Genomic DNA, 13,088 nt, shown 5'->3' with positions numbered 1-13,088 from the left:
ATTGAAGAAAACCTGTGATTCAGCTTATTTTGAAAAGGGTCTTCCACAAGACATTCAAAGCAGGTCTAGTCATCCGATTTGTATGCAGTGCTGGAAATACTGACAGAGTCTTCACTTCCAGACATTGCATTTTTGCTTTTTGTTATGACAACGCTGATGGGTCAGTCACACAGAAACAGTCAGTCAGTTACAATTAGAAACACTGCAGAGATGGCACATTGTAGAAAGAGATACAGTGGTACAGCGGGGCCTGATAGATTTGAAACTTTTTTTGTCATTTTCTTTAACTTTGCATAAATACGACCTGAAAACATGAACAAATTCTTCAGAAATCTCTTTTGTTCAGGCCATGACAAACTTTTAAAAATCTGTGTTGTCAAGATAAGAATGAAGACACAGATTTCTCTTCTTCAAATAAGTCCAAGCCTACTAATGTCATCCTAGTGACTAAAACATCAGAATGTTTTCCTTTTGCATGAACCGATGATCTTAGAGGTTCTCATACTTCTGCTCCACACAAATATGTAAGATTGGGGTTTTTTTTTCATTGACTCATCTGTTTAGCTTGGCTACTGTTATTTAGTTTAAGACTTAATATTCAGTCCATGTTTAAGTCACAGTTGTGCAAAAAAAGAGAAAATTCTGAAGGATCTAACTTTGAAGCCCCACTGTGTGTCTGAGGTCTGTGCACTTATCAGTGCCGCTTCACAACTCACCTGAGAAAAGTTGAGCCCATTCAGTGGGTGGCACTGTTCCTCCACCTTCTCGACGGCCCCCGTCTTCTTCCTCATCCTCTCCGCCTCCTGCGCCAGGTACAAATCCAGAACTGGCACCCCTCGCGTCTTAATATCTGCCTCAGTTAACGAGTTCACCATCAGCATCACCCAAACCGGCCTCTTTCTTTCCCAGTTCCCAGCGATGGCATTGAAGAGGTAATCCGCATAAAGTCCCTTCCCTCTCTGATCTGGGGTCATCCACGAAGGCATCATGAGTTTCACATACTCAAGGTGTCTTTTAAGTCTCCGATAGATGTCTCTGGGTAGGACGTCCTGCAGGTTCTCACCCTGAGGAAGGAGCTGGCAACTGGTCAGGGCCGAAATGGTGTATGGGTCTGTCAGGTCCAGCTCAAAGTAGACAATGTTGCTCTCCTGGAAAGCCTGCTTTGAGTTTTCAGGGATAAAGTCCCAAACACGCGTGTAGGGAACATGGATTGTACCATAGAAATATGAGGGTGGGTCCCGTTTGATTGTCCACAGGAAGGAGTTTAGGTCAGTTTGCTGAGGACAGAATGAGAATATAACAATTATTTCGATCAATCTACTATTTAATTGAACAGTTTTAAATTCAGTGACATTAATTTACAAAGACAAAACACTGAAAAACAGAAAAGAGAAGAAAACAAAACAGAAAAGGAATGGTGGTGAATTTCTTGTAAATGGAGTAAATCTTTTATCACTGTCTTGTAAAGTTACACTGGACCTGTCTGACACCAAACACCAACACCGTGGCTTTGTCTGTGAGAGGCTGTTTATTAGACAGACTGTTAACAGACTGATAATGACTTATTAACAGGCCACTTAAGACCCAAGTGCCAAACCAACAATACACATGTCAATGATTGTCAGACTGAGAGCTGCTGCCCAGAGTGTGTACGCTGAATCTGACCTCAAACGGTCTGTGTCCATTAAAAAAAAAAAAAACTAATCAAAGAAAGAATGAAAGATAATAAATAAAGGCAAAGTTAAGATATGTCATTTGTGGTAAAATGCAAAAAGGTTAACTGCATATCACTGAGTATGATGTTTTCTCCTCCAAATACACACATCTGTGTGTACAGCAATTAAAGACAAGCATGTTACACAATGCCAATACACACAGCCAGTGTTGAACAATTAGTTCTGTTAATTAGTCAATAGAAAATGGATGGTCTGTACTTTGTTTATCACTTTTTATGCAAAAATGTCATTAATTCCCTTGTACCAGTGTATTTCCCATTTTATAATATAACTTTGTAATATATGTAAATATATAATGGAGCATTTTGAACATCACAATTTGGGCTTCACTTGTGATGAGGAGGATTTTTCCACATTTGACCCACAGCACTAAGGGATTCCATCAAAAAATAATGAAAACAGGCACAAACCATAACACATGAGGCGGATTTTTACCTATATACTACATTTGTAACAGTGTTAACCAGGTTCAGAGTTTAGACAAGTAGGAGTTGCTCCACAAATGTGCCTGATATAGAAAAGGTGAGCAGGGTTAATGTCAAAGAGACAAAGAAATGGCACTTTACTCTCAATAATGCATAAAAAAAGCTCGTTTGATATTCACTTACTTTCCTGTGTAACTCGCAGTTGGCTGACTCCTTCAAACTCCACTGGTCTGCTCGGACCAGCAGCAGCAGACAGGACTGAATGAATGCGCTCCAAGTGCCCCGCATCGTAGCTCTCTCCAAAGTGTGCACGGTAGCCTGCGACTGCTTCACAACGTGTTACGGCAACTGTAACTCCTCCGAAGCATGGATCAAGTCCTACTTCCACAGCCCCGGCTCCATGCGGTCACGTAAAATGAGATGACAAGTATCCGACAAACCGCCGGACAGAGTCATGCTGGCTTGAGTCTGGACATGGACGCGGCGCTGCTGTTTTCACGTGTGTCTGAGAGAGAGAGAGGTGGTCACTGGAGTTTAAACAGGGTCACATCATCACCTCCCCACACCTCCTTCCCCACCCCCCACCCCCTCCCTCCTTGCATTGCCCTCTTGCGATGTTTTTGCGGAGCGCGCACGGAGTTTATCCAAAAAGTTTGAGGCGCAGAAGCCAGAAAGGAGCCAACAGGTCCGCGCCTCGTCGAGGCACCTGAAGCCAAAAGGAGAGCACACCGCGGCTCTGGGTTAAGTTCCTGTAACTGTTGGGTTGGTGAAGATGTGTTGGACCTCACAGAAAACACTCTCCAAACTTCTTCTTCAGGACTCTTTTTCAGCAGCTCTCTCTCTGTGTTTCTCTCTGACGTTTGCGTGTGTGAGCATCTCTGTCAGACAACTCCACTCTACCTACCCCCTAGACTGCCTCCACACCCCTCCTACCCTCCTCTCTCTTTGTCCCCCCCCCCCCCCCCCCCACACACACACACACACACACACACACACTCTCTCTCTCTCTCTTTCTCACTTACATATGCACGCACAGCCTTAACCTGATTAAAACTCAGCCTGTGCGCGACGCGTAAAGTCTTTCTCCATATCGCCCATGTCAACAAACTGAAGGTGTGTGAGCCTGTAGGTGTTCAAGAGTTAAGATGATAACCTGGGTTTCTCGGCCAATATGTTATTGATAATTTGAGTTTTCATAGTCTTACTCTTAAATCCACAGTATCAGCCGGACTGATGAGGTCTCTTGCTGTCACCCTGTAGGATGCCTACAAGCAATCAAGGGTACCAGTGGAGATCCCGTGGATAGATTGTCATACCCTGGTAGTTAATGCCTTACAAATTGGAAACATTACCATGAGAAAACCCGCAATAACAGCGCTTACTCTGCGCTACTGCTCAGCACAGACATGGAAATCCTAGAACACCACCTTTTAAAGAGGCTCAGCAGACATCATCTGCTGGGACAAGCTCAGCGGCCATATGTTAAGCAGCCTGCCCCTTAGCCTGATAGTGAAATTACCCACACATTTACAACAACCAACACGTTTGTCATTGTGCAATAATGCTGCTCTGCAGTTCTTTTTTTTTTAGGAGTGTATGCGTCACCTCTGTGGAGTCATCTTTCCAATCTATAGGCCTGTAGCGTGCAGGGAGCTGATCTGTGCGTTTTGGTTCTGTGCCCGGTCTACCCAGACTCCTGGTTCACACGTAGGCAGCAAACACGTTTTTGTCAACTGTCTGAATAAACAGAAAACGATTTGTTGCCGTGGAGCTCAACGTCCTGGACTTCACTCCTGTTGGTTTTCTGTTTGCATCCAAATACACCAGCCTGGGAAAAAAAAGCACGATGGCACCCGCACTGCTTTGTGGGTTCCAGCTGCCCAAGAAGAAGATAGCGCAGCCAGAGGAAACGTATTAAAAGTTAACATGACATGAACAGACAGCTCACCTCAGCGCTGCTGCAGAGATGTCAGTGTTTCTGCTGTCAAAGGAAGACATAATTTATCTAGGTAAAAACTGAGATAAAGCAGAAAAGGCGGAATGAATGCAGGAAGCCTCTGTGCGTATGCACATTAAACTGTACTAAAATACGCGTCTAGACTATGTAGACTATACTTAGACAACTTCTACAGTGCTTCTGTCCATATGGGTTCAGCATGGCCCCATGACTGTGTGGGCCCCAACTTGTCCACGGCCTGTTAGAGCTCCTCCTAGTGGAGGAAATTAATTTTGCTCCCTGTGTGATTTTGTCCAACTTTATGCATCTACTCTGCACCAGGTTCATTCAGAGCTAGTTTGGCATTATGTAAAACAGAAGAGGCAGAAAGATGAAAATGAGGATGGAGCACAAAATGATGACGAGAAAAGACGAAGAAGAGAAGCAGCGAGGGGACACACACACAGTTCATGATACCAGCCTTAGGGAAACGTGAGTGATTTTTCTCTTTACCTGCATGAGTGGATGATTCTTCCACACTGGCATCAGAAATGCTTCTTAAGTATTGGTGTCATTCAGATTTAAAGACTAACATGAGATGTGATGGTGTAATTATGAAAAAAAAGCAGGAGACATATATAGAAAAGAATGTAGATTTGACTACAAGTTAAAAGTTTCTTGTCACCTTTTTTAAATGCACAAACTTTAAAACAACAATAGGTTGCCACCTGAGAAAAATGAAAATGGGATTCCACAAATGGCCCTCTCTTTGAATGTATTAGCATTCACAGTCAACTGATATTAATGGGTGGTTTAGGAGAAATGTTGCAGAACTAGTGTGAAAATCAAAAATCTGTGATAGAGTGCGGATGTATAATCATGTCTTTTGGGGAATAAACTCAGTGTCAATCGTTTTTACATTTCCATCAGTGTGGATGGTGCTGTTCACAGATCTCTCTCTCTCTCTCTATCTCTCTCTCTCTCTCTCTCTCTCTCTCTCTCTCAACATATGCCACTCTTTCCTGTTTAATGTCTGTAAAGGTTGGGGGACGTAATTTGTGGTGAAGCATCTGTGTAACACTCCCTACATACATGGATACTGACGCACACACCTGTTTTTTATTTCCACTATAGCCCACAGAGGCTGTCCTGTCCAGATACTTACCCAACATACATCACCGTATCACATATGTTCGGGGTAAGACCTGTTAACTGCTCATTCATCATTAATTGATCTTCAGTGCTACAAACTGAAAAGCGCATATTTTTTTCTATTAATTCAATAACTAGACAGGGATCAGGATGAAGTCTGGAGGTCATGACCTCTCAGGTAGGCAGGAATCCACTAAGCAGCACATCACCCTGTCACACATGAGAGCAAAATGTCTTATGTAACATATACATCTTTTTCTTTAAACAAGAAGTGCTGGCAAAAATTATTTTGATTAATAATTTTGTTTTTAGGTTGAACCAGCAGTTCAGTCATGATATATAACAAAAGCAGCACAATAAAAAGTTCATGCTTTTATTGTTCATTTCCTTAATTGTCTTTTTACGTAGTTGTTTTAACTGATTGTATTAACGGGGGCCTTCAAAATAAAAGTGATTCATAACCCATTTCCTATTTGCTTCCAACATTTTAAATGCAGCACTGTTCATTCATGAAAAGCGGTCTGTTTGAAGCTTGTAATGGACTTCAGTGACCCCCTGTCAATACTGATACCACCATCTGTACATTTCCACTTTAAAGTGACTGTGTTTGTGAAGATCAAACGGAAATGGGATCTTCTAAGGGATCCTCAGCAAACTGATTCAGCCTCTGTAGCGAGCGCTTCAAAAGGATTTCACAATATGGAAATGGTCACATGTGTTTCATTTTAGAAAGATTTGGAGGTGGAGTATCTGATCCTGTCAGACGACCCATAAAACTCTCCATCACTTTGGAATTGTAAATATTTACCGGTTTAACAGCGCATCTGGCTGATTTAGAATAGTAATGTAGCCTTGACACATAATCATAATTATTTATTGACGAAGCACAATGCAAAGTTGGCCTGCACATGCACCCAGACTGTCTGCAGTGTGCAATATGTGTATGTCTGCATGTCTACGCAGAGAAGAGAAGAGAAGAGAAGAGAAGAGAAGAGAAGAGAAGAGAAGAGAAGAGAAGAGAAGAGAAGAGAAGAGAAGAGAAGAGAAGACACACTGTATGAATTATGAAAGCTTTCCAGTAACTGTTTGAGTGACTCAGTCCATTTACAGATGGTCAGTCATACTGACCATGGTCTAGTTTCTTCACAGCACATTAAACTCTGATTGAAAAGATTTGGCATACGTATCTGGAGCTCTGCATAAATGTGTGTACTACTGTTTCACTGTATGTGTGCGCAACAGTGCGAGTGCCTGCATGTTGACGCTGTCTGAGGAGGTCAGGCCGTAAAGCTGCAATAGTGAACTTAACCATCAAAGGTTACATTACACGTCTCATTTATCATACTTGTCATTATCCCTGTTATTTGTATTTTGCTTGTTATTGTACTTGCTGTACTTTAGATCATCAGAGGAATTGGTTCAACAGAGATAGAGATAGACCTCCATCTCTGGTTCCAGCAGTACGTACATCCGCGTAAGTGTAAAGACATGATACAGGTTCCTGGCTAGACTATCAGGTGATGTACAACCAGGTTGATTTTATTCTATTTGCACGTTGCACTGAATATTAGCTCACTCACATATCCTCACCAGATAATCTCATAAGATTAAGTGACATGTTTACCTGCTGAACTTTGAATCCTCTGGTGTATTCCTTGTGCACACGTCTGCAGACATAAGGACAGTTCTTTATCAGGTAGCTTCCTGGTGAGGGAGGTTTTGGTAAACTGTCACAAATAGTGACCCAGACATCGTGTGGAATGTGTTGTTCAGATCAATGTCACCCTGTGCAATCTCATATTATAGACATGCAGATCATTCATTAGTCATTTACTAGAGGCTTTCTGAGCTTGTCAGGCTGGGAGAAAACACAGTTGTTTGTTTTACTTCTATGTTGATGCATTTTTTCAGAAAGATGCTTAAACCACATGAATTCTGTGTGAAATGATAATTTGTCCAAAATATGTTTATGTGCCACTTCCAGTAATCCAATCTATTCTAATCTGTGACTTCCCAATGAGCAAACTGTCCGGAAAACTCAGCTTCAGTGGGTTTTACGCCCTGACCTTCTAGTTTTAGCAGGGACACAGACCACATGATTGTTGCTTTTGATACTCGCAACACATTCAATTATCTGCTTCTTGTAAACACGTTCAGTTTCACGTTTCAAAAGCAAACATGACATTAATGGCAAACGACACCGAGGCCAGAAAAAGCGTGACTGCACGGTCGGTTGTGATGGAAGCGGTTGTGTGACTGAGCGGTTAGTCACAGCATCAAAGCAAAAATGGTGTTCATGGTATAAAGTGCTTACGGGAATCCAGGGTGCACTGGCGGCTCTGTGGGCAGACACACATAACACATACACTACATCCAGAGCTGTGATCCCGGCTCATGTTCTCAATTACCTCAAGCGCCCCCCCCCCATCAGTATCATATTGTTGCTCTTCTCTCTTTATTCACATTTCATTCATTTGTATCCAAGTACTTTTTCAACAAGAGGGCAGCATTGCCTTGAGTTCAGGACCTTTATGAAACTGTGTTGTAAAAAGGATAAAGTTACTAAAATTGTCATTTTAACACAGTCAATCCATTTCAGAATGGCTCATATCATTACTTGAACAGTGCCCTTTTTTTAAAGCTGTGCATTAAATACTGTTTTGTTTTGTTCAGCTGTCTACTAAACGCCGAAATCCAAAAATCTGCTTCAAATGTGAACTCTAGTCATTTATCTGCTGACTTGTCTCCAGCTGAGGTCAAAAGCGGATGGTGATTTCTTCAATGCCGGCAGCCAGTGAAAATATGAAAATATGAATGTTCTTTCCTGCCATTATCATTCCAGCTCCACCCTCAACTTTCAAGCCTGCTCGAGTGAGACTTTCCTCCGCTCTCTTCGACTGCAGCGCGCCTGTGTGTTCAGATCATTAGTTTTCATGATGACATGCATCAGTTGGTGTCTCAGTTACCTGTCAATGCCAGAAGCCTTCAAAGTAAAAGCTGACCCTTCAGGATGTTGATCTTGACTCTGATCTTTACTGTTGCATGTGTGTTTCCAACTTGTGTTTTATTTGATTGAAAGTTTCATAAGAACAAGAACATATCCAAACACTAATGTCAGTGCCTTTTTTTTTTTTTTTTGGATGGTCTTTAAAGTCTGCTGTCCTAACACAAAGATTAGTCTACAAAGGTGAAGATGGTAATCAGAGTGAAATGACCAGATCCAGAGCCGCATTTGAATTTTTCCAAAATTTCTCTTTGGATAATAAAAGCCGATATTCATATTTCTCCAGTCAGAATAGTTTTCTTGGCTGCTTTTTCAGCTTTTACAGGAGTTACCGATGTCACAATGAAATATGAGTTGAATGACTTTTAATGCTTAACTTGTTTAAAGGATTGAACCAAAGAAATGTGCCAAAGGAAACATGCTAGTTTGATATAAAGTCTACTTTGAAAAAGAAAGCTTTAGCTGTGCTGTCATCATTAACTTATGAAGAGAGCGAGAGAGAGACTTCGTGCCTCTGTGTTAATCTTGTGTCTCGCCAGCGTAGACCACCAAACCAGAGGAACTCATACCAGGCCGCAATGCTTGTACATTGCTGGCAGATAAAATAGATAAAAGATAATAATGGAAACAACAAGCAAATCCGAAGGCTTTCTCCCACTCGGCTGCTCGAAATAATAATTGAAATGACATGACACAGCATTAGCATAATAACAAATGTCAATGGGATTTTAAATGAGGTTTTCTTGCTTTTGGAATAGACTGATATTCTCTCATCCAGCTTCATCCAACACTGACTATTTTGCAATTTCCTTCTGGGATCAATAATGTTTTTTGAATCTTCAGTCTTGAATAAATTCTGCTTCTAGCATTTCATTCAGCAGGTGTGTGGGATAAAGAGGGGGCCAGGGCCTTGTGCACATCACGCCCAAAATCTCATTGACCACCCTTGACCTTAAACCAAAAATATTGTGCCCATTAATCCCTATGAACGTTGCTCAGTGCTGCATTGTTCCCCCCAAAAATGATCCTTCTGGAATCTGGAGTTAAAAATTGCCTGAATAAACCTCACATTTCCACATTTTTGGGCCCAAAAGGCCTGTGTACGGTTGACCTCCTCCTTTTATATGGGAAAAATGTTTGTCAGTGTCATGTGATCATTGCAGAAGTCGTATTTATTTGATTTATCTTTTTTTATGGGAGTCTGACATCTTCTACTTTGTTTGCTTTATTCCAAATGTGCCACCCTTCTTTGAGTGTGAGCCTTTGTCTGGTCGGCCCATTAAAACATTTCTAGGCCTGCCCCTGTCAGTCAGTCATCACACGTCTGTGAGTCGACAGTAGAAAGTGTGTGAGCAGACAGTGAACCAGCAAAGACAACTACTGAGTAGTTATTTCCAGCAAAATCAAAAGAAGTGTTTTAGTGCTGGATTTTTCCATACAATTCCAATTATTGTGCCTGTCAGTGAAAACTAATGGCCCCAAAATAAATGACTGCAGAGGAGAGCAGCTGTATGTGTGAAAAGAAATAGAAGCTACATAATGACTCACTTGGGATGTCATGGCTTCATAAATCAACTGCAGTTGCTCTGTGAAGCCTCACAGTGTTTCTCTGTCTCGCATTTACACCCAGCCTCTAACAGACACCTGTCCGCAGTCAAAGGATGACTTAACTTACTTATGCACTCTTTTTCCATTAGGTTGGATCTCCATCACACCAGAGCAGGAACGGAGAAGGGGTGGAGTCTCGGGTCAGCAGCGAAAACCAGAATTAGGATTACTGCACAGCAAGAGAGAGACAGAGGATGAAGCGGTGTGAAGGAATGCAGCTTTTCAAACAGCTCTTTGATTTAGTGGTCACGGCGCCCAGTGTGACTCACTCTGGCTCAAACACCGTGGAGATCACTCAGACGTTCATCCCCCTAGTCCACTTTTTCTGCAGTGTGTGTGTGTGTGTGTGTGTGTGTGTGTGCGTGCTTTAAAGAGAGATAGTTTAGATTCAAAACACTTTATTAATCCCAGAGGGAAATTGTTTTGCCTTGTTACAGTTGCTCTCAACTCAGATAGAAAGAAAAGGAACCGCAACCAGAAAAGACATCAACACAAATACAGAATAACATCAATGGAGAAAACTCAGAGGTCGGAGGGACTCCAGGATCAGCCTCTCCAAAGCCTTCATAATATGTGATGTCAGAGCCACTGGTCTGTAGTCATCGAGGACTCTGGGACGTTATTCATGGGAACTAGGCACGACTTTTTCCACCCAAGAGGAACTCTCTCCAGATGCAGGCTGAGGTTGAAGATGTGTTGGACAACACCACATAGCTGAGGAGCACAGGCTTTCAGCACCCTTAGGCTGACTCCATCTGGACCTGCAGCTTTTGTGGGCTGTTCAGCTGTCTCCTCACCTGACCTTCTGAGGTAGACTCCACGTGGGTGGGGACTCCTCAGGAACTGTAGTAAAGCTGAAGTGCAGGGGGCTCTGGGGCTCAGCTTGGAATCTATTGATAAAAATGATTAAATTCATTGGCCCAGTCCACATTCCCCTCAGTCCTGACAGACAGCAGTCTCTAGACCCTCTCCGCTGCCTCTCTGTCTCCAGACCTGAATGCCTTCTTTTTCTCATTCAGGATGGCTTTGATGTCCTTGGTGATCCAGGGCTTGTTGTTAGGAAAGCAGTGGATAGTTTTCATGGGTACATGGGTGACCACACAGAAATTAATGTAGTCAGTGATGCAGTCTGTCAGTCAATCAACGTCCTCAACATGAGGTTCACAGAGAGAGAGAGAGTCTTCCAGTCTGCAGCTTCAAAGCATCCCTGCAGGGCAAACACTGGCCGCAACGTTGTGTACAGTGTGTGCTACACCTAAAGTTGAACCCTTTGGAATGTGTTCATTAGGTGTGTGTAATGCTTCAGTAGTAACAAAAAACATGTCATACCAGTCAGTTTGTTATGCCAGACAGTGATGGTCATGTTCATGAATGTGAGCATGAAGCTTAATGTGACAGAATGAGACTAGGGTTACTCCTCACTCAAACTGCACAAGTAAATGAATGTGATATCAAGTAGAAAGTCAAAATCAAAGTCAGAATGAAAAAAAGGGGGGCAATTATTATTATTATGACGTTTATTCTTTGACTGTCTAGAGAATAGTATGAAAAGAATATCTGAAAAGGCTTAGCATTTAAAGCAAATCACAAAATGAAAAAGTAAAAGACTTCACTGATTAATGCTATGATTTGATAATGAGCATGTCTGTATCTGTATAACAGCAGGAATTTAACTGTTCCTCTGCTGACCTTCACAGGCAGGCGGGCATTTTAACATTATAACGCACCCGAGAGAAGGTCAGAAGCAAGTAGGAACAGATAAATATTCATCACAAATGAATTCATGTGAGATAGTCTTTTATGAACGCAATGATTGTCAGTCAACCTGCGCCTTTAAGGCTCACAGGGCTCAATACAAAATAAAGAGCCGCTCTGCCTTCGTTTTCCTCTCAGACTGTGTCAACAGGCTACAGCAAGAGGTTTCAGTTTCCTCGGTGCACTTCTCACCTGCGCCTCATTGAAGTCCTGCCAAAAATGATAATGCAAAAGTGGAGAGGTTGCCTGTGCGTCGTCTGACAGTGAAAGTGCTTTATGTGTGTTCTTAGAGAGTGTGTGTCCACGGGTTTCCGTGTGCGTGTACGTGGTAAAATCGCAGGTCAGGTATCTGCCAGGCACCAACCCAAAAGTGCTGAAACACCACCCGATCTGTGTGTGTGTGTGTGTGTGTGTGATCGTGAGTGTCTGCTGGAGCCCGAGCATCAATGAGAGCCTTGTGTTATCAGGCCAACGCCACCCCCGCACCATCAGCGTGATTGAAATGTAAATCGAAGGTGTCATAAAGCCCATATTGTCAGCCAAACGCTAAGTTATGAAGAAATAATAACAGGCTCTTTCATTAGGGAAATGACAGCTCTCGTTTTGCTCTGATTTTTCCTCCTGCTGGAATGTTTCCATAATTACTTCAATATTGAGAAACAGAGAGTCAAAAAAAAAAAAAAAAGAAAGAAAGAAAAACATCTGGGATCAATGACTACATTTTCTTTGGGTATTAAATATAATGTTCTAATACTCCAGCAGCATTTACCAGGTTCATTTAAAACAGGTTTATTGGAAAATCTTCACCCCTCTTGCTTTGTGAAATCCGGTACATTTTAGAAAATACAGACTAGGATATATTCTAGAGGGGTTTTAAAATTCATCTCTATGTCAATTACATTTGAATGAGTGTCTGGTTATGAATGAATAATAATGAATTTGACACCATGTGATCAGCTTTCAAATAAGAGCAGAGGAATCTGACTTTTGTCTGGACCACAGGAGTGGAACCGTGTCAGCGCTGCTGTTTGTCCACCCTTTTCATAATGCTCATGACTCACAGTCTGTCTGTGGTGTGATTTTTATTTTCTCGTTGACTTTCCCTGACCTCATTTTTCTCGTCTGAGCCTTTGAAGTTGAAATACGGATGACAAAATGGAACAAAGTGGAGCTGGAACATAATCAGCGAAGTGCGAGCATAGTGCGAGGTGGAGGTTTGTTTCAAACAATTAACCATATTTGATAGTAATACCAGTTCTAGTGGTGTTATAAATGAATTCTAAATGAATCCATAGAATTGTTGACAAGATTTCACTCAATAACACAAACATCAACCTGCTGCTTGTGGTAGATGCCCAAAGGATAAATCATCTGGAAACAATACATATCTATATTCTTTTTTACCAATTTATGTCACAGATAATATAATATTTCCATCTGTGGTAAAATAAACCATCAACATCTGCAGCACA

At 41.9% G+C, this 13,088-nt stretch overlaps 1 protein-coding gene across 1 annotated transcript in view; it reads right to left on the bottom strand.

The window, feature by feature from the left end:
* Positions 1-2,734, bottom strand: part of trabd2a (TraB domain containing 2A) — a 42,606-nt gene extending 39,872 nt beyond the window's left edge. Inside the window, exons 1-2 of the mRNA XM_026340363.1 lie at positions 2,345-2,734; positions 717-1,277 (exon numbers count right to left, since the gene is read on the bottom strand). Coding sequence (XP_026196148.1) covers positions 717-1,277; positions 2,345-2,449 — 666 coding nt within the window. The 5' untranslated portion in view covers positions 2,450-2,734. The remainder of the gene's footprint in view (positions 1-716; positions 1,278-2,344) is intronic.
* Between the last annotated feature and the right edge of the window lie 10,354 nt (positions 2,735-13,088).

The sequence above is a fragment of the Anabas testudineus genome, chromosome 22, assembly GCF_900324465.2.
Source record: "Anabas testudineus chromosome 22, fAnaTes1.2, whole genome shotgun sequence".
Lineage (NCBI taxonomy): Eukaryota > Metazoa > Chordata > Actinopteri > Anabantiformes > Anabantidae > Anabas > Anabas testudineus.
This window is presented reverse-complemented; position numbering and strand designations above follow the sequence as displayed.